This window comes from Neolamprologus brichardi, chromosome 2 (genome assembly GCF_056152115.1).
Source record: "Neolamprologus brichardi isolate AB-2024 chromosome 2, ASM5615211v1, whole genome shotgun sequence".
NCBI lineage: Eukaryota > Metazoa > Chordata > Actinopteri > Cichliformes > Cichlidae > Neolamprologus > Neolamprologus brichardi.
This window is the reverse complement of record NC_142105.1, coordinates 12,348,276-12,370,299: the sequence shown is the minus strand read 5'-3', so window position 1 is coordinate 12,370,299 and position 22,024 is coordinate 12,348,276. Positions and strand designations below refer to the sequence as shown.

At 48.6% G+C, this 22,024-nt stretch overlaps 1 protein-coding gene across 4 annotated transcripts in view; it reads left to right on the top strand.

The window, feature by feature from the left end:
- ppargc1b (peroxisome proliferator-activated receptor gamma, coactivator 1 beta) overlaps positions 1 to 18,971 on the top strand; it is a 53,754-nt gene extending 34,783 nt beyond the window's left edge. For 3 of the 4 annotated variants that reach the window (XM_006797651.2, XM_087847309.1, XM_087847318.1), the window contains exons 3-12: positions 2,267 to 2,458; positions 9,391 to 9,516; positions 10,818 to 11,781; positions 11,910 to 11,955; positions 12,671 to 12,735; positions 12,831 to 13,440; positions 13,640 to 13,697; positions 13,867 to 13,985; positions 14,322 to 14,449; positions 14,645 to 18,971. In XM_006797651.2, the coding sequence (XP_006797714.2) occupies positions 2,267 to 2,458; positions 9,391 to 9,516; positions 10,818 to 11,781; positions 11,910 to 11,955; positions 12,671 to 12,735; positions 12,831 to 13,440; positions 13,640 to 13,697; positions 13,867 to 13,985; positions 14,322 to 14,449; positions 14,645 to 14,736 (2,400 nt within the window). In that variant the 3' untranslated portion in view covers positions 14,737 to 18,971. Of the gene's footprint in view, positions 1 to 2,266; positions 2,459 to 9,390; positions 9,517 to 10,817; positions 11,782 to 11,909; positions 11,956 to 12,670; positions 12,736 to 12,830; positions 13,441 to 13,639; positions 13,986 to 14,321; positions 14,454 to 14,644 lie in introns of those variants that run through there. The other variant, XM_087847311.1, reaches the window with a different exon arrangement.
- Positions 18,972 to 22,024: the final 3,053 nt, after the last annotated feature.

Here is a 22,024-nt window from a genome sequence, read left to right as displayed (position 1 = left end):
ACAGCACAAACACAATCATGGACACACAGCACAGACACAATCACACACACAATCGCACAGACAGTGTCACACACACAATCACAGACACAATGACACAAACACAGTCACACAGACACCATCACGGACACACAGCACAGACACAATCACGGACACAGGTGTATTCATACTGAGAAGTTACAGCTGTGAGATTCTTCATGTCTAACGGCAGCCGACTAATAAGAAAATACACAAAGAGGAAACGGGCGCGTTAATCTCACCGTTTTTCTGGTTCTGTGTCTCGATCAAACACTGCAGCTGCTTTACTTCCCGGCCTTTGTGGTATCGGGAGCTCTTTGATGGCTTCATGGCACTTTTTCCTCTCTGTGTTTGTCACCAGTAACTGCTCCTCCTGATGCGTTCTGGTCTGTGTTCACTCATTTTTCTGTTTCTGCAAACTCACTCTGCACATGTACAGCTTTTAAAAACACAGCGCCCCCCCTTCATTCCTCTGATTTGTTATATTTCAGTCAATACTATATTGATCAGACTAATACAGCAGTGTAGATGGTCAGACCGCGTTTGATTATGAACACGAGTAATGAATAGAGTGATAAGCAGGCACATGAAGCCCTCCCAGTGTCTCTGCCCCTCTGCTATTAGTCAATATGGTGCTTATTTACGGTCGCGTGTCGCAATCTCATCCCCAGCTGGAGGTTATCGATCGTGTTTGTGTGACTTAATTTAACCTCAGAGTGCAGAGATCAGGAAAGGAAAGAGCAAATTGATTTAGAATTATGATTTTAGCAATCAAAGCCCACACACGCTCAGTGGACATCTATTCAGCTGTTCGTGTGTCAGCCAATCACACGGCAAGACGAGCTACTGAAGCTCAGACCGAGCATCAGAATGATGAAGAAAGAATGTGGCTTTGTTGTTGGTCTGAGTGTTTCACACACTGATCTCCAACCATCTCTGAGCTCAGAGGAAATAACCAGCCAGCAGCAGCTCTGTGGGAGGAAATGACTCGCTGAGGTCAGAGAATGGACAGACTGCTTAGATAGGAAGGCAGCAATAACTCCAGTAACCACTCGCTACAACCAAAGTCTGCAGAAGAGCGTCTCTGAACCTTGAAGCATATGGGCTCCAGAAGCAGATGACCACACCAGTGTCACTGCTGTCAGTAAGAACAGGAAACTGAGGCTACGGCTAACACAGACTCTCAAACCTGGACAACAGTTTAAAGCATGGATCCATCCTGTCTGTGTCCGTGTTCAGGCTGCTGCTGGTGTGACTCTCAGTACCAGCTGAGCATCGTTTAAACTCCGTAGCCTGGCCAAGTGCTGCCGCTGACCACGCCTATCTTTTATGACCTCATTGCACCGTCTTTAGCAAGATAACAAAGCTCCGTGTCTCAAAGCTCAGATCATGTCAGACTGGTTTCTAGAACATGACTGTGAGTTCACTGCACTCAGGCAGCCTCCACAGACACAGAGATGCAGGAGACACATCTGCATCAGCTGTGTGATGATGTCATAATGATGTCAGTCTCTGAGCAGCTTGTTGAATCTGAGCCATGAAGAGTTAAACTCTTCATGCACTAGCAGGTGTACCTAACAATGTGTAAGTAAGTAAGTGTCTGTATTTTGATTGTCAGGTAAATGTAAATCTGTTTTTCTGTGACTGTTAAATTAAGTATTGCTTTTAGCCAATCAAAGGCTTTCCTCTGCTGATGTAGCACTGTGTAGATTCCCGCAGAGAAGACGTGAGCTGGCCTGAAGATGGAGAATAAATGTAGGAATAAATAGTTTTGGCAGCTGGGGACAGATGGATCTGGATGATAAAAGAGAGAGACAGATGAATGAAGCTCGCTGGCTTCCCGTAGGCCAGCCATGCTATCGCCTCTCCACCAGACTCTGCTCTCAGCAAGATGGCAGCTCATCAACAGTAAACAACTCCTGTGTGGATGTCACAGGAGGGCCGGCGGTGGAAAGAGAGCTGAGCTTGGACTGAAATTACACATAAACATTATTTTCTCCAAACGAGACAATGTTCATGCTGAAACATTACAGAAGTGCACATACAGCATTGCAGAAAACATCCACCCATCTACCCATGTATACATCCATCCATGCATCCATCCAAACATCCATCCATTCAAACTCCCACCTATAAGAGTATGGTTTAATATGAATGTGGTGATGATGATAGATCTGGTGTGGTGGATTAATAGTGGATCTCTGAGGTTTGTATCTGTGTTCCTGATCCCGCCCATGTTCTCTTCCTGCAGATAGAAGAGGAGAACGCGGCTCTGCTCGCCGCTCTCACCGACAGTTTGGATGGGATTGTGGATGCCGAGGTGGGTGGACTCTCTGTGTTCCCCGCCCTGGGGGAGGAGCCCAGCCAAGAAGAGGAAGGTCTTTCTCTCAGCGCCGAGGACTTCAGCCAGCCTCTGGGGTCCGAGACCGAGGACCCGTCTCTGGTAAGAACACAGAGCAGCGTGAAGCAGCATCAGAACTGTTTCTTTTGTCTCTATTCTGGGTCTGGACCTCAATTTTCCACATCTCCCTCTGTTATGTTTGGTATATTCATCTCCTGTTTCTCTTTTGTCATTGGTCTGCAAATCAAACGTCTCTCACAGCCCAACAGACAGAGATCCTTTAATGCGAGCTTCAAACCCTATCCAGCCCTCGTCACCCCGACGTGCTGAGCCTCTCCTTTCCCATGCTCTCTCTGCAGCTTTCTCCCCTGTATCTCCGTCTGTGTTCACTAACCTTCATGATCCCCTCATCGGCCTGCGAGGTTCAAAGTCTGCCTTTAACTGCAGGAAAACAGAGCAGCACAAAGTAACCTTTCATCCTGTGTGTGTGTGGTGTGGGGGTGGGGGTCCCGTTTCTGGGAACCAGGCATTATTTCAGTCACACAAATAGGGTGAAATGCTTGAGATCTGGTCATAAATGATGAAATCCTGAAAAAGAATAAAGTCTGAGATGTGTTGAGAACGGCGATAAAACAGTTTCTTACAGCGAGCTGCTGACCTCAGACTTTTAGGAAACTTTCAAAGTTGTGTGAGTGATTTGACAATTCTGCAGACCTACACAGTCTCATGACCATGAGTGAGGTGGTCTGTGTTGGTCTTTGTGCTGAAGTGTGTGCGTGTCTGTGTGTGTGTGTGTCCCCGGGCCTCGTCCTTGTTCCCTGAATCACTCTTCCTGGAACAAATCCTGTTCTCTCCCCCCTTGCCCCTCCCCCCGTTATCAGCCCTTGCCTGCACCTGAGCCCGTCGCCTCCTTACCAAAAACTCTGAAACCTGTTGAGCCCCCCCTGCTGGGCTCAGCCTGGAGGTAATTGAAGCAGGAAGTTATTTGACTGCTCATGTGATTACCTCCAATGCGGTCTTATTGCTATGCTTATCGTCACAAATACAAATCTTAAGGTTATGTATATAACCCCGGTTCTCTGAGTAGCATGAGTGAGTGTCTCACTATGGGAACGCCTCCTGCGTGACCTCATCAGAAGCTCAAATACCATTACGCCAGCCTTTACAGGCTGGCTAGGTGACGCCCATGTCAGGAGGGGCCAGTGCCTCCCTATATAATAGGCTGACATAGCGTCAGATGTCATTCAAAACAAGCCCACCTCTTCCTCGCTTCCATAGCAAGGAGGGCGGTCTGGTGAGACACTCACTCATGCTACTCAGAGAACCGGGGTTATATACATAACCTTAAGTTCTCTTTCATAGCATTCGTTTCGTGTCTCACTATGGGAGAAATACTGACTCCCGGATTGCCAGACATGCCTGTTAAGAAGACAACTGTCCCCAACAGCACTTCACAGGGGAGAGGCCCCCACCCGGGAAGAACCTGCACTGAGGACTGAATGTGCTAGGTTAGGCGCTGTCACATCTAACCTGTAAAACCTAGCAAATGTATGAGGTGAGGTCCAGCATGCAGCTGCACACACCTCCTGAATAGAAACTCCCCTAAAGAGAGCCCATGAGGTTGCCAGACCTCTAGTGGAATGCGCACATAAGCCAGCAGGGGGCTGAAGGCCCCTGCTAGTATAGGCCAGGGCAATTGCTCCTACTATCCAATGGGAGAGGCGCTGTTTAGACACAGGCTTTCCCATATGTGGTTTAGCCCAGGACACGAACAGCTGGTCACTTTGTCTGACACTCTGGGTTCGGTCCATGTAAATGCGCAGAGCACGGACTGGACACAAGGTATGCAGCCGCTGTTGCTCCTCTGAGGAGAAAGGCGGTGGGAAAAAGGCCGGCAGTTCTATAGGGGAACATGTGCCAACATACACCTTGATGGTGGAGAAGGCTTTACCCTTATCAATCAGGGCCTGAAGAAACGACAGAATCACAGCCACAGAGCACTGAAAAGGGATGGCCTGTGATTCTAAGCACCAGCTTTCAAACACATGCCACTTGTGCTCATATAGCGTCCTAGTAGACGATGCTCTAGAACACTGAATAGTGTCGATAACACTATGAGGGAGCCCCACCGTGTTCAGGTTAAACCACTCACGGGCCAAGCCCATAGAGCTAGCCTCTCTGGGTGGGGGTGGTATGCTGGGCCCTCCTCGGCAGGCAGAGTTTCAGAGCCTCATCATCTCTCTTTTTCTCCTCACATCTCTTCTGCATGGATGTAACAGCCGCACCGAAGAGACCGTGAGGGACGACAGGGGTGTCGAGGAGTTCCTCTTTTTCCTTGGTCGTCAGGTTGGTGAGCCCGAGCCAGCGTGCTCGCTCCTGAAGAACCATGAGGCCCATGGCTCTTCCAGTAGCCTGTATGGCTACCTTGTGGAGGCGGAGGACGTGGTCAGTTATAACGCAGATTTCTTCCCACACTGTGGTATCTGGGTTAGCTGTCATGCTCTCTTCTAGCTCAGCTTGGTAAGCCATTAGCATAGAAGAGGCGTTGTGGGCTCTTACTGACAGAGCCGCTGCCTTGTAGCACTTGTCTGTAAGGCTAGACTGGAAGCGGTCTGTTTTGGAGGGGAGAGATGGAGCCGATGAGGACAGAGACGTCTTCGGGTGAAGATGGCTCGCCACCAACTGCTCCACTTGTGGCATCTGGCGGAGGCCGATAGACTCCATCCCCTCACAATCCAGCAGAGAGCTCCCCACGATGGGGTGTTTCTCGCCGTAAGGTTTTGCTTTCCACGTCACCGCTATCTCATCGAGTAGCTCAGGGAAAACAGGCAACATAAGCTTCCCCGTATTTTTCGCCTTCGGCAATTTCTTACCGTCAAAACGAAACTTTACAACCTCTGTTTGTATGGCGGGCCACGGGATGTTGAGCCTAGCGGCTGCGCGCTTGCACATGTCCTGCATGTCAAGATCCAGGGGAGACGGCGGTGTCGGTTTTTCAACCTCGCCGGTAGTCGAGGGCTTTGCAGCCCAGCTGATGCTAGTCAAGGAGGTGAAATCTTCCTCCTCGCCATCGTCAGACAGCAGGAGCTCCGAGTCAGCAGACTCATCTCCGTCCTCGTTAGCATCTCCTCCCCAGGTGACTCCAGCATCGGGGAAAAACACACGATCTCCGTGTGCCTCCAGCGACGGGAAAGCGGTCGCGATGGGCTGAGGGTCTGCCTCTGCCCAGCTCGGCCCTGGCGTTGCGGCCAAATCATCGAGCATCTCAGCCATGGTTAGCTAGAGGGTTGCACACGTTAGCGAGACTGACACTGAGTGCGGAGAATATTGCTATTCCTCGCTAACGTGGGGTGAAAAGTGTTGCTACTTTTCTACAGGTATTGCTACCTAATGTGTAAAAACCGCTAGCGTCAAAGGGTATTGCTACCTGATGGTGAAGCTAGGGGTACCTTTATTAGCAAAGTATTGCTACTTGCCTGGGTGAAAGTATTGCTACTTGGCACCCGCACTAGCTACAGAACAGTATTGCTACTGCTTGTATGCTAGTGGACAACTGAAAAGCTGGGAACAAAGCGCCCGGCGACCGAGTTGTTCACTCGAATCTGTGGACAGTTTAGCTTTAGCACCCAATAGCACAGTTGTCTACAGGCTTCTGCGAGAAGCGAGAAGAGGTTTTTGAATGACATCTGACGCTATGTCAGCCTATTATATAGGGAGGCACTGGCCCCTCCTGACATGGGCGTCACCTAGCCAGCCTGTAAAGGCTGGCGTAATGGTATTTGAGCTTCTGATGAGGTCACGCAGGAGGCGTTCCCATAGTGAGACACGAAACGAATGCTATGAAAGAGAACCACCCGCTTCCTCAACGCGCGGTGCTCGCAGGCTTTTTTTGTGTGCTCTGATTTAGCGGCAGCTGACAAAGATGCTATTGTTTGGCAGTCGTGAGTCATGGCGGATGCCTGAATACCTGCAGTGTAAATGTTTACCAGCATGCTCTGACTTCTTTTTGTACTGACACGATGAGGCCATCTATAAAACCAGCCTGTCGATCCACATTTGCTGGGCTCTAAAATGAATGCAGTGATAGACTGTGAGATAAGAACAGGTCAATATCCTTTATGGAACAATAAAATATGTTCTTACAGCGAAAGAAGACACCATTGAGTCTCCTAAAATCAAGCGTTTTGGATTGAACTGCTCTGCAGAATTATACCAGCAAATGAATGATGGAGCCTTACAGTGAATGCAGTTGTGCTGCAGTGTGTAAGCCGTGAGGAAGCAGACTGAGCGATGGCAGCATATCAGCCGATGCTCTTCTCTGGTACAGGTGCACTGTCGTAACTACTTTGGCCTCAAGCCGCTTTATACTTTATACTGGAGTAATAGAGAGAAAAGCCCAACAATTAGACAACCCCCTAGGAGCAAGCACTTGGTAACAGTGGAAAGGAAAAACTGTTTGAACAAGAAGAAACCTCCAACAGAACCAGGCTCAGGGAGGGAGCCTGCCTCCTGTTATCTCTTCAAACCACTTTGCAACCCACCCCACCCCAGCACCTCCACTTCATGCTTTTACTAACTTAATGTAACTGACACCTGCTCATATCTGTGCTGGGGTCAGAGGTTGGAGCTGGGGTCAGAGGTCGGTGCGGTGCAGTATAAAAGAAGGAATCGGTGCATTTTCCTGCCTCGTGCTTCTCATGTATGTATACAGAAGGACCAGGAGGTCAAGGAGCGCCAAATATAAATGATGAGAGGTTCTGTTCCCCACCTAAATAATATCTGAACACTAAGACTACATGTCCAGTGGGTGTCTGGCCCACTGGACATGATTACACCAACACTGTCAAGGCTCCACCTACGTGTCTGTTAGTGTCTGTGGTTCTGTCATCATCGTTATCTCTGTTCATTTAAAGGTACACTGTAAAGTGTGTGCACCCACTGCGAGCTGTTTTAGTGACACCACTGGGATTGAGTGTTCAGTTTGACAACATGCAGAACACATCACCAACGACACATTTAGGAATAATACTTATATACAAGGTACTAAGCCGGAGGTTTTACTGTATGACTGGAGTACTCTAGTGTACTAATAGTAGTAGGGACGGATCTGAGAGGCATTAGCAGGAAAATAGGGCATTCCTTCCAAATTGGTGGAAATTGCAGTGACGGTAAATGTTTCAGTAATCAGGACAGTTTGGCTGTTGAGGAAGCCAAAAAAGAAGCAGTCAAGCCTGTGAGCGCTAACGGTGAGTGTGTGCCGGCAGGAAGTCGGGCATCGCTGCAGGCGGTTAAATGCAATAAAGCTTTTGTTTGGTGCAAAACAGGCCAAAGATAGCGAGCTGTCACGCCACGACATGCCGTCGTCTCTGCTGTCTCACACGTTTGTCCTTGAAGTTTCGGCGGTCATCAGTCAGCCGGAACTCAGGTTGTAAGTAAGAGACCCCGAAGGTCACAGAAACGCCAGCTCAGACTTCATGACTGTCGCCGTCATTTATTCTTGAAGTTTTGGTGCACTTTTGATAATATTGATCCCAAAGGTCCACATGTAGAAAACCCCAGAGCAGTTTGATTGTGACACATGCAGCTCTGAGACTCTTTAAATAGCTTTAAATTATTACACTGCACAGGGCTGCGTTTGACTTGAGAAACAATTTAAAAAAGTGAAGGTGTTCTCACAGGTGCAGCAGCCGGACATCCATGCAGGCAGATCAGCATCCTAACAACATTATTCTCTTTGCTCTGTGTGCTGTCACATGACTGCTGTCACTGTGTTCAGGCTTATATGAGGCGGCGCCCTCTACTGATAAATCCTAGAATCCTAAATTTTGTTCCAAAGTCTTCTAAAAGTCGTGTCTGTGTGGTGTGATTATAATTACATGACATATACGTATACAGCCGCATAAACCGTGACAAGTTCAGTTTCCTCAGAGCTAAAAGAGCCGTGCAGAAGCTTTTAACATGTGTTTTCTCTGCACCGTGTCCCCCTCTTTCGGTGCTTGTGCACGCTCTTGCAGTTTGTTCACACGTGATTGGCCCTTGGCTCTTTCTTCCTGCCTGTTTGTCCCAGTGTAGAACAAGGCCTCCATTGATGAGGCCACTGAAGCTGTGGGAGGTGTCCAGAGTAGAGTAGAGCGAAGAAGAGTAAACTAACTGTGTGTTTGAGGGCCCTGGATGCTTTCAGTGGTCCAAACAGACACAAACCTTCAGTTGCCACTTTCACGCCCCTCAATGGGACTCTGAGCGGAGCATCAGCACACGCTCAGAGCCAAGTTGGCTCCCCCACAAAGAGCCGCTGCGGCCCATTAACAATGTGGGCGACCGGCCCGCTCACCCCGACCCAGATAGTATCTGTGCTTGCAGCCAGTGCTGACTGCTGGTGATGATGTGCAGCATCGCTCACAGGGACTCAGCTTCTATAACTGAGTCCAGAGAGTCTGCCGCAGCATCACGCCATCATAAACGCTCTGCACGCCCTGCAGTAGGTCTTCATATAACGTTGCTTACCTGTGACGGCCCCAATCAGAAACAGAGTTTTTATGAAGTGGCAACATCCGCTCAGACCTGCACTGAATGGGCGACGAGGACAGTGGGCGGGGCTTGGGGGGTGCTAGTGTTAATATTCAGCTGAAGGGTAATACTGGGGGATGATGAACGACAGGTTGGCTTCATGCCTGTAAGAAGACTGTGATGGAGGGATGAAGGAGCAGTCGTGCTCGGTTATTATAGAAAGAGAGAGTTTTTAATGGGAACGTGAGCGTGCCGTGTCGCTGTCAGCTTTAGTCGAGTGATAAATGTACAGTATGTTGACCCGGCCTGCATGTTACTCTTGTACAAACATCCATCAGCAAAGTGTTAACAGCTGACAGAACGTAGATTAAAAACTGGCGCATTCATCTCTCTGTGAGCCCTCTCCAGTGTTTGTGTTTTTACTACATTTGTAGATCTGCCTCGCCGTCGTGCACGCGCACAAAGCGGCGCTCTATGTCTACGCCATGAAGACACTTCTGAAACCTTTTGATTTTCTTCCTCCTCAGCTGAAGAAGCTGCTGCTGACGCCTCCCAACATGCCTGCAGGCATGGACGTGCACAAAGAGGGCGTGAATGGCCATCGCTACTGCAACAGAAGCTTGCGCCTTCGTCCGGTCAGGCCTCTGCTGAAGGTGAGACACTTCCTGTCAGTACTTGCTGTTTAAAAGTTCACTACTTGTTGAATTAGGTTTTCAACAGAGCAACGAATTATCAAAACTAAATTCTCCAGTCTCTGGATTTTTAAAATGAGTCGACGCAGTACTCGTGGCTGCGTAGGTAGTTGTACATCAGCAGTAAATGGTACAGTACGAAGCAGTTTTTACAGATTGTTAAGCTGTAGAATAAAAGCTTGCAGAGACCTTCCCGAGGAGAGGATGCTGCTGATGCTGGACAGAGTTCAAAGAGCTGTGACTTTAGCTTTAGAGCCACGTAGCTGTGCTGTGGCAGATGGTGTGAGGGCAGCAGTGAGTTATGTGGATAATCCACAGCTGCACGCAGCACAGACATTAAACGTGAGCCTCTGTGCAGGGCAGGAAACCGCTTCCATGTTTTGTTGTGTGGGGCTTAATTTTTTGTTTCCATGAACAGCTGCAGACAGGAGAATGAAACAAAACAGTTCATCTGAAGCATCAGGATGTAGTGGAAGACTACAGGCTGTAGTTGCATCCTTCATTACTGCATAGCAGGCCTTAACTGTGTTAGCTCACAGCACTGGTGCTACAAGGGCTGCAGACCAAAAAGTTGTTACACAAGCTTTTAAATATCTAAGCACAGAAAGGCCTTTTGACTTTTCCTTTCTTGTCCTTCAGATCGTGTTTTTGTTTCGTCCCGATGGCTTGTTTTCTTTAAAATCCAGCTTCCAAATTCCATCAGATTCTCTGAGCCACCTGAACATGCCGTCTACTGGCGTCAAACACAAAGCAATTCTGAGAATTGTTGTAGAATTTGAGTCTAATTACACTGATCCTTATCATCTGTTGTGATAACAATCACAACAGACTACAGCTACTCTGTAGCATTGTGACGTAGTATGGCTTCAAAATCATTTATGCCACTGATACTGCCTCCTGCAGAGGGAAACAACATCGACTGTGTCCGAAAATTATTTTATGTTTGTTTGGCATCAGAGCAAGGATCGTTGCCATGGATACATAATAAAGTTACATTATAGTACATTTTTACAGTGAGCCGAGCTGTTTTTGCTCAGCGGTGCACACACAGAGCTGAGCATCATCATATATCCCTTGCATGTTATGTTTTCCTACATGCTCACCTTGTTTCTCACCCTCTGGTTTATGCTCTTGGTAGACTGTGGTACTCATTTGGGCATTGCTTTTTGCAGGTTGTTGGTAGACACGCCCCCACCGCCATGTTTTTTATCCTGTATGCAGAGCACTTCCTGTTCTAACCGCTTGTTTGTCTCCATCTTCAGAGTGACGTCCCTCAGGAGAGGAAGCCCCGGGCGGTGCGTCCCGCTGGGCGTCTGTGCACAGAGCTTCACCGCCACCTCACCACCACGGAGGACACTGCGGCTCCTGACACGGAGGAGGAGGACGAGGAAGAGGAGGACGAGGACAGTGAGTCTGAGGAGGAAGAAGAGGAGGAGGAGTCCTCCAGCAGTGAAGCGGAGGGAGCGGCAGGCGTGGCTGCTGCCCCCGCTGAGGCACCGAAGCCTCAGTTCAGCTCAGAGAAGGAGCTGCAGTCTGTGGTGGAGCTGATCAGGTACATGCACACCTACTGCCTGCCCTCGCGCAAGCAGCAGGGCTGGGATCGTAAGGACCGTGACCTGCTGCGGTCCCGGGCCCGACCTGAGGCCCCCCGCTCACCTGCCACAACCTCTCACAGCAGAGTGGTACTGGTGGCTGGTCCCGGGACCGGCGGGGGTTCGACTGGGTCAGCCAGCACCGCCACCAGGAAGCTCCCCTTTGCTCGGCGAAGGGAGATGAAGGCAGACTCCCTTCTCCGCACGCTCTTGCAGCAGAGCAGCTCTTTTGATGTGAGCAAGCCTTACAGACTGCATCGCCCACCCTACTCTCGCAGCCCCGACCGAACGGGAGAACCTGCTCCCTCAGGCCCGGCCCAAACCCCCACCTCCACCAACCCCAAGCCAGACCTTGAGACCTCTGAGAGGAGAAGCCACTCCTCTGAGCCACCACGAAGCCTGGAGAAGACTGCAGACTGCAGCAGCTCCTTCTCAGTTCGGCGCTCACGGCGGCTGGCATCGTTTCCCAGCCGCTTTGCCAAAAGGCTGCGGCCTGAACGGGCCAGGGAAGAAGACAGGAAGGAGGGACGGGTGGGGCTCAAACTGCCGCCCACCCAAGCTGGAGGGGAAAGCGCGACGGAGACGCTGACAGGAAAGCTAACGTCCAGTGAGCTGAGTCACCCCTGCTGCCACGGTACGTCACGCACGTCCTCCTTCGTTCGTGAAGGCGGGGCCTGTGAGTGTGACCTCGTCACAGCAATACTGACCTACATGCTGATGAGTTTGTACATGGCAGTGAGAGGATTTTTGTTGTGGTTGCAGAAAAGCCAGCCTGCCTGTGTCTGCCTCTCAACACGAAGTCTGCAGGGTGAGTATTCACAGCTCAGAGTACCTGTAGGTTTCATCAGGCAGGTGCACCATAGTTATTTAGGCCGGAAACTTCACTTTAGGTTTACTAATGTTGAGCTGACAGCAGTGCAGAGGTGACTCAGCAGGCGCTCCATGCTGAACATACTTCAGATTATGATGCTGAGAGGATTGTTTCAGCTGTGCTAATCTAAAGCCTGTAAACATGCAAATGACTGTTAATCACTTGGAAACCATAAAAACCTGCATTCATTCGTTTCTTCCTGTTTGGGTATTTGCTTAATGATCTTAATTATAAAAAATTGAATGGTTGGCAGTTTGTCAGTGTGCACACTGTTTGGGCTGACACTAAATTTAAGGCTCTGTGCAGGAACACAGGGACATCACTTACCCTGCAGCGAAACGGTCTCTCACCAGTTCAGCTCACTTTTACTTCAGTATAAAAGACGCTCATGTTCATCAGAAGTTCTAGCATAAGGTAACCAAAACAGGAAGAACCATCACATTCAGGCTGCTCACCTGTGGGTCTGATGAGATTTCAGGACAAAAGGTTTCAGCACCATCCATGGGACCATTTCTGAACTTTTAAGCCAGACCCAGATTCATCAGGACCCTGGCTGGTTTATTTAATTTGGGCAGACAGAGTACTTTTTTGAACATTATTGAATGATGATTGTGTTCTGGGCTCTAACATGTCCTCTGCTTTGATCCGGCAGAGAGTCACAGTACAGCACCAAGGCCTTCGAGCAGACGCTCAGCGTGGACCTGTGCGGAACGGCGGGTAAGACTCTTGCTGCTGGGGCCCCACGTGATGACATCATAGCTGCACATGCTGTTTCTCACTCATGTACTCAAGCCTTTGTCGTACCCACTCAGGTCTCACCCCTCCCACGACTCCGCCTCACAAGCCCGTGGAAGACGAGCTGTTCAAGCCGGCAGACGGAGGAAAAGGTGGAGGTGGCGGTGGTGGAGGCGAGCCCGCCCACCCGGCTTCAAACAGCAGCGCTGCCGCAAAGACCTCGTCCTGGGCGAGCCGGGTTCACCACCAGCGGAAGCTGCCAGAGCAGACGGAGCTATATGCTCAGCTGAGGGGCATGGGTCAGGCCAGCGAGGCTGACGCCCACCGCGGCTTTGGTGACCATGACTATTGTCTGCTGAGCCTCGGCGAAAGCCGCAAGCGTAGCGCTGCCATCTTTGGCGCCATGTTAAAGGGACAAGCAGAGAGCGAGAGAGTTGGCGCGCCAACTCCCAGAGTGGCCGAGGAGGAGCAGGAAGGGAAGGAGAGCGAAGACGGGCTGGTGCACCCGGAGGCTGCAGAGCCACGGGAGCAGCTGACATCGTCATCGTCACCCCCATCAGACCGACAGTCGGACGCTGCTACGCCGCCAGCTTCTGAAGAAGAGGCAGAGGGCTCGTCGGTGTCTCGCTCGCCCTCACCCATCCCCCACCTGTGCCCCAACTCCCCCTCCTGCAAGACAGACTCCAGGTAAGATGGACACTTGAGGGGGGGCTGTGGAAGGTAGAAGCAGAATCCCAGTGAGTCTTACATTGTCAAAGATCAGAGGTCATTATTTCTGGAACACAGGTTTTTTTTCTTTGCCGCAGTCACCTGTTACCTGCTCGTGTCTTTCATTTTCACCTCGTGTCTGTCCTAATCTCACATTCAACCACCCCTGCTCTTTCAGTGAGAACTCGGAGATTTGTCCTGACGACACGCAGAGGATCAAAGCCAATCCTGACGAGGTACGTTCGTCGTTCCAGAGCCTGAGTGCTGATGTAGCCACAGTCAGGTGTGCCTCTGCGTACCTGAGAGCGGCTCTGCGCTCGGCCTCCCCTCGCTTTAGTGCCCACATCTTTCAGTATTCTGTATTGTCCTTTGTCCTCACTGTTGCCATGGTTTCCCTGTTGCCAGGACAACTGCCAGGTGTTTTACATCCACAACCTGCCGAACAGCGTGACCCAGAACATGCTGAGGAAACGCTTCCAGGTTTTCGGCAAAGCAGAGGACTGCAAAGTCATCATCTGCAACGAGTAAGTGTGTGTGTGTGTGTGTGTGTGTGTGGGCCACCTCCCTGTCATGGAGGCTGTCCCGTGATTGGCCACAGCCCCTAAAGGTCAGAGAGGGTCACTTCCTGAGGGGCTCATTAAATGTGACTTTGAAAGTTGAATTTAATGATGGCGCCAGTTCCTGTTGTTGCAGACAAACCCAAACATTTGGTGGTGTTGATGTAATAGTTTTGTTTTGGGGTTAGAGGCAAAGTCACTGCTTCATTGTATCCAGGATGTCACTGATGAGCTTTCTGTGTCTGCACCACGCCTTAAAGCACCAGTAAGCTAATGCACCGCCTGTCCTCTGCCGGCCTGTAGGGAGCGCTGCGGGGTGATAAAGATCCGCTCATCGGGCGTTCAGAAGCACTGGAGAGAGCGGGAAGGTGTTTTCCAGAACGGACCGGTGAGCCCGCGGAGGCTGACGAGAAAGCGCTACATAGACCTCGGTAATGAACGCACACAGCAGCTCTCACAGGTGCACTCAGTAACCTGGACAGGTGTGTCAGTCATTAGTGCTGCAGAGTAGGAGCGCTTCAGCTACCGCAGAGCATCCTCTCACCTGTAGAGGCGGGGCACTCACCCAGCTGTGGTTTGTTTCCCAGCAGCACGCCTGACCTGAAGCTTTGCTCTGTGTGTTTCAGATGAGGCGGGTCCCGGCCCGGTCAAGAGCAAGTACGACGCAATGGACTTTGACACTTTGCTGAAGGAGGCCCAAAAGTCCCTGCACCGCTGACAGAAGAGGTCCACCGTCTGGCCAGCCTTAGTAAAGAGCATCAGCCCTGCAGCGACGCGGCTCTGCCCTCAGACTGACTCCTGGTTCCTCCACGCAAGACGACCTCGCGAAATGTTTACATTTTTACCGTTGGAATAAACCATGAGGACCTCGTTTTTTTAAGTTCTTTCACCGGAGGACACTGCTCATAAACGAGGCGCCGCTGGGACCGCAGAGCGGCGCAGGGTCACTTCAGAGAGATCGCTTCTGTGCTGCTTTCTTGTCTGCAACGGGATGCCGTCGCCTCGCTGTGGACAAGCGGGCGTGAGAGACCCCGTAGCAGATCCTTGCTATCCCTGCGTGGCGTTGGTTGTTGTGGTGTGTGTCCCCATGTGTTCGTTGTTCTGTTTGTTTTGTAAAAAAAGAGAAATGCCCCTCTGAGGTCACGACAGGCTACGAGCTGCATTTGCTCGTGCGGTCGCATAACCCCAAAAAAGAACCTGCTTTGTTTCAGCGACAAATTGTGGATGTTATTAATTTTAAAATTACTGTGTGTGTGTGTTATGGACAAAGAGTATAAGAAAACAGTTAATGTAATCATTTTATGACTGAGAAAGTTTACAAATCTAATATGAAGAAAAAAAATCATGTTTTTTCCTTTTTGTAATTGTAGTGCTTCCTTGATTTGATCTATGCACTGTAAGGACGCACCTGTTTCTGCTGTCCCTCCCTCCGATCTCCGCCATGCTGACGTTACGGCTGCTGCTGCTGCTGCTTCACACACGAAGGCTTTCGGGATTTGGGAAAAGTGTTCCCGCACTCGTTCACACGCACTGAAATAAGATGTGAGTTTACTTGAACATGACGCCTGGAGGCGTGGCCTGAGATGGAGGCATAGGCACAGATTAGTTTGCCCACATCCATCAGAACCAGGACGAAAGTTGGAAACACTTTTCCCAGATCTTAGAGCCTCCCTGTCTCCCTGATGGGAGCCCCCCAACCGCCAATGCGTTACTGTTTACATCTGGACAGCAGCAAGCGTGAGGAAAATGGAGAGCGTACAAATCCAGCACTTTGTCCAGTATTCACCCCTTGAAGCTGCTCATCAGCCCTGTGGGGCCGAGAGCTGCCCGCGGGTCACGTGTGCGGGCCGGCGCGGGTCACGTGTGCGGGCCGGCCGCGGCGCGAGCCTTGCCCTCGACAGCACGCAGAAGGATCGGCTGGTCTCGTGGAATGTATTCGAGGACCTGAATGTAATCGTGGCGTTTTCCCCGTTTCTGCTCGCCCAAAGATTGTGGAGCTCTCCGGTACTTTAAAAGGCTACACCGGCAGGGCTGTGTGAGCCGCTCCGGCCTCAGCGGTCGTCCGCTTGCGGCCGATTTACATTCCCGGCGCAGCTAGCAGCAGCAGCACCCCGTCAAAGGGAGAGAGCCTCCACAGCTGCCGGCGAGGTGGCATGATATGGCCCAAGGACGAGCAAGGGGCCGGCCGAAAGGGAAGGAACAGAGCGGGGGTTTCCCGCCTGCTTCAGATGAGCATCTCTACCTCACATCCATCCGCCCCCGCCCTTTGTCTGTGTACGCTCTCCCCCTCCTCTTTTATAAGTGTCTGTCACTGGTTTCTTTGCTCGGTGTTCTCGGTGTGGGGCTTTTCTCTGCTGATGGGCGGTGTGGGTGGGTTTTTTTAATACTGCAACTCCTACCACTACTAGCCACGATGGGGGGCTACTCTCTGTGTCCAGGGCCGCCTCACGGCGGTCCTCGGTGTGTCTCTTTCTTCGAGTCTCGACCATGTCCTCGTGTAGCTGAGTGTTTCGTCTTCGTCTCGTGTTTGAGTTGGACACTACTGATGCTAACCCTAACCTGGGCCGGGCCAGGGGGGTGGAGCAGGTCAGTTTACCCGTCTTTCCCTCGTTCTTCCTTGGGAACGCGTCCAATCCTGATCTCTTGCTCATCCTCGCTCCCGGCCCAACTCTCCCTCTCTCTCTCACTCGCTCTCTCTCTCTTTGGGTTTGAGGGTTCCGGGCCTTTCCCAGACTCCTCCCACTTCTTTCCCCTTCCTCTTCCTTTCTCTATCTAATCTACTTGTTGGTAACACACAAAAAATTGAATGTTTACATCACTTGATTCTCGTCTGACTTTATTAGGAACGCACACTAAGTACAAAGACGCCTTATTCAGTGTTTCAAACTAAAACAACAGCAAGCAAAGTGTCCCGGGGGGCCGCACCCCTCCCCCAAGGCTCACTGATGTCCAAAACGTATACATACTGATGGAGGAACCAGAACCCCTGAATGAGTATTTGTGCTTAGTATGTATACTACTCAAAAGTGAGAGAATGTGCTGGTTTACATGTTAAAAAGAAATATATGAGTATATAATGTGTACATAGCACTATGCCTCATTGTAAACATAAAATGTATTGTGTGTTTTTGTAAAGGTGGTGGGTCACTGTTGATTCTGAATCAGGCGGGAGGTGCTGGTTTGGGTCGGGGAGGAAATCCAACACTGTAGTTCCCTTTAGTCCGTCACACTAGCACGTCCCATTTCTTTGCTGTTTATGAAACGATTCGTTTTGTTTTCAGTTTTCTGAAAAAGCAATTTAAGATGCAATACGTAATAATCTTCTGATTACAGCCATCCTCACATCCTGAGGAAATAATGTGTGTGGGTGGTGCTGAGGCGTACTGCCAGATGTTCTGTGCGCAGACCGCAGCGGGAGGAAAGCGGTGCGTCGTGAATGGCCATCTGAATTTACTCTTGCACAAAATTGTCACAAACGGTGAAACGGCGTTTCCCATCAAAGAGCCAATGGGAAGGAGTTTCTGTCGTGTGTCAGCAGCAGCCGATCCACACCGCGACCGGAACACGGGATGTGAGAGGGGGGAAACAAAAGGAAGCTGTCGCCAGTTTGACCCTGCTAAATATCTAACCCCCCCCCCCCCCCCCCCCCCCCCCCTCCCGCAGAGGCACAGGTGTATGGGCGGAGTTTCTGGCTGAGGTTTCTGCCCTGCTTTTAATTTGAAAATCTGAGACCGAGAGGGGTTTCTGCAGTCAGTCCTCCAGGTGAACGACATCAGCTACCCCCGTCTCCAAACGGCAAGCCTTAAAAACCAGCCGGGGGAACCACTAGCTTTTATTATTGCTGTTTAACCTCCTTTCCAATCCAATGTGGTTTATTATTAAATAATTACTGACGTAATTACAACTTTTTTCAATAGCCATATTATAAAAAATATATACATATATATGAATATATATTTGTGTGTTTGTGTAGATATCTAGATGATTATATACTTTCTTATAGAAAACTTTGATGTTGATCATTCTCCTGAGTGTTTTGAGAACATTTCAGCATACATACATATATATATATATATAAAAGTGCTGTCTGCCTGGTCTAGGTCCTAGGTCAGCAGGCATCCAAATAATTTAAAAAAAACCTTCCAAAGGGAATACCCTCGTCACAATGCAATACCTTTCTTTCCACTCTTCCTTTCAGAAAATTGGGAAATGGCAAGAAAATCATTTGTTAGGCAGGTTAACCAAAAAATTTTTAAAAAGTCTTCAGTAATAAAGAGCTTGGCTCGCAGCTCGTGGAAAAACGCGTAACGTCTTGGGTTTTCTACGTTGGCGACGCCGTGGCCATTTAAAAAAAAAAAAACGTCTCGTCGGGTTTTTGGTTTGAGAATGGAGCCCAGCATCGACGCGTCTCTATCAGCTAAATGTGAGTTCGGAAACTCGACAAAGGGCATACTCGTTTCATCGTTTCTCATTTCTATTGATTTCCTGTCTATTTACATCTAATGACTATCAGATTCACAAATTCTTATTTTTTCTTTTTTAACTTAGTTTTTGGTAAAAGACAAAAAGGTAAATACTGCTAGTGAGATTTTATATTTTTACATATGTTGGTTTTATTTTGCGTGTCTTCTTTTTTATTTATATGCCACTTAGTTTGGATGTCTTTGGTTTTGTGTGAATTCATATGTCTGCAGAATGTGGAGACAAAGGCATTTCAGTATTTTTGAATTGTTAAAATCTAGTTTCATAGAAGCGGAGTATCTGATGTTATAAATTATATTTTAATTCATGTAAATAGTTTAAAACAGAAGATTATGGCTTCCTTTTAAACTGAATACATTTCTCTTCAGAGATTGTTTACATTATGAAACTGTAGAGATGTGCTCCTCATATACTGTATAAAGTACATATATTCATTGATTTGCCTCCAAAAATAAAATCCTAATGAACAAACCTTCAGTGCACGTGCTGCTTTTTGGCACAAACGGGCGAAGCCACCGGAACACCACCCAGGTCTCCAGTCGTTTGTCGTGGCCGAAAATTGGAGCCACCGACTCTGACAAGCTTTTTCTGCTGTTTTAATGCAGCAGTCTGTGGTTCGCCAGCTTCAGCCCACAGTATGTTCAGTTTTCATGCTGTCGCCACCTGTCATACAGCACCAATCGCAGCAGCAGTCGTCTAAAGGTGCTTTACACAATCAGACCTTCCCTGTAAACAGCGTTTGGCGATGGTGGGAATGAAGAACTCCCTTTTAACCGGGAGAAATCTCCAACCAAACTGGGGTAAGGGAGGCCTCTGTACAAATCCATCACTTCTGCACCTTGTCCAGTATTCACCCCTCGAAGCTGCTCATCAGACCTGCAGGGCCGAGAGCTGCCCACAGGTCACGAGTGCAGGCCGGCCACGGCGTGAGCTGATCCTTCTCAATGTATTCGAGGACTGGGGCGAGGAAGGCCTCCCGGCTCGGCTGGTTGGAGGCGAGAGTGGAGGGAACGGCTGGTTTCTGATACATGGACGTTGTTAGCAGAGTGGAAGTGCTTTCTTTATAGGCGGATTTTCAGAATAATACTCATGTTACTCATGTCATACGAAGGAGAACTGCAATACTGCATCCAATACTTCCACTGCTAGAGACGGCCAGCTTCCTGTAAATGGGATCAAATAAGAATCCCTCAGTGTTGCTGGATCCAGTCCTGAGAGTAAATGTCACTTCTGAAAAATTACTGCATCTCATATTTCCAAAATCGTCTCCGGAGCCAAAAGTGGTTAAGGCTAAACTCTGTGACTTGGTACGTCGTACACGGGGATGTTGAGTGCATGTCACAGTAAACTACGCTGACGCAAATAAATTTTAGTCACTGTGCCGTCCGTTTGACTGACGAGCCACGGTGTCTGTCTCCTGAATCCAAACTGGAAGCTGGTTCCACACAAGAGGGGCCTGAAAACTGAAGGCTCTCCCTCCCATTCTACTTTTAAATACTCTAGGAACAACAAATAAGCCTGCAGTGTGAGAGTGAAGCGCTCTAATGGAGTGATTTGGTACTATAAAGTCATTAAGATAAGATGGGGCCTGTTTATTTAAGACCTTGTATGTGAGGAGCAGGATTTTGAATTTCAGAGCTGAAAAATGAGGTTGGCTTTAAACCACCAACCACTGCAGTTCCTCTAGCATCCAGCAGAGGCAGCAGTGAATCAGTCCCATGTTAAAATAAACATGTTTCCAGCCTGATACACAGCCTGTTCTGATCTCTATAGATAATTTCCCCCTTCACAACGGCAGGTGGCGGGGGTTCTGTAAGTCACATTAGTGTTAAAGTTTGCACATTTAGGGGGTGTGTTCTCTTTAAATGACAGGCTGCTGGTGACAGGTCACTGTAACTGGATTGTTGTCACTTTGGTTTCATTTTGAGGATGGGACGGAGTCACACCAGTCCAGATCTGGAGGATGGTGCATGCTGAGTGGGATTCGATGCAGATGAGCTGCCTGTGGGGGTGTGTTTGTGCTGCAGCCCTGCGAGTGCAGGAAAAACAGTAAAACCTTAATGAGCGTGTGCCTGGCCATGGCCTGACCTGCTCTCTCTCATACACAGGAGGACAGGCCCTCTCTCCAGTCTTCCCCTGGTTAAACAGCATGCTATTAACAGGCTGCTGGCGAGTTTCCGGCTGGCTGGGCCATGATTCACACGTCACTGAGCGCACTGATGATTGCGCACGAGGCAGCACTACACCAGCACTGCTGCACTTGTGCTCTTGACTCTGCTGCAATTCCCACGCCAGCAAAAACACAGAAGAACATCCCAGAACCTGATCCTGATGCGTGGGGAGCGTGGAGGCAAGAAAGGAAGGACTAAAGATACGAATATCTGCAGTTTGATGTTCTGATTGTCGAAATCCACAGAGGTGTCATCGATCCTCTCGGTTGAGATCGCACTCTGTCTGTGAGCTCTATGGTGAGCCAAAGTTCAGAATTACATTCTAATTTCAAATCAAATATATTGAATATTGAAATTGGAAATTACGCCCTTAGTCGTAGTGTTACCCAACAAACCACGACCACAGGTTTACGCTCCAAGCAGTGTTGGGAAGGTTACTTTTAAAATGTATTCCAGTACAGAATACAGAATACATGCCCCAAAATGTATTTTGTAACGTATTCTGTTAAGTTACTCAATGTGAGTAACGTATTCTGAATACTTTGGATTACTTAATATATTGTCATGCTTTTTACAACTACACGAATGTCGCTATCACATCCTGCAAATCCTTGTTTGTTTTTCTTTACCAATTAGCTGTTAAGCCCAACTTAAGATAATATATGTAATGTAGAGGAGCAAAGACTTGGGTATGTTTGTATAAGCTGTTTTGTCTTAGTCAATGTAAAGATAATAAAAAGCGCCGTCTTTCCTTAACATTTTTTTTTTTATTTATAAACCTGACAAGTGGAAGAGTATTAGACAAACATAAAATATGCCATTGAAAAGTATTTACTGTTATGGTCACCAACATCACTTAGTTAAAATAAAAAGTAGCCTTGCAGAAGGAGAAAAAATATCAGCATTTTCAATGACTGTTTTCTTATTAAGACAAAAAAGGCAATATATCAAATTATACCCAAAAATGAAAAATATATTATTTTGGCATTTACTGTCAATATTATTCTTCCACCAATAATTTTAAATTACAAAAGATTTTTCAATACAACTCAGATATTCACACTCAGTGTAACAATGAGGAATTACATTTTAAACCTTACCCCTAGATATAATTTTTAAAACAGGGCAATATATGTTTTATGCAACTCAGCAACATTACCTTATGGCCATTTAACAAAGGCATGCAAGAAAGAACTGTCCAAGGTGTCAGTGCTGAACTGCTTGGTTGAAAACCTTAATTGGCCCCAAAAATCAAATAATTGGCTAACAATTGCAGTAAACATATGAGGTGCTGCTTTTTGAATGCATGCCAAAAACAAATACTAAAGACTACAAAATACTGAGGTTGCAAGC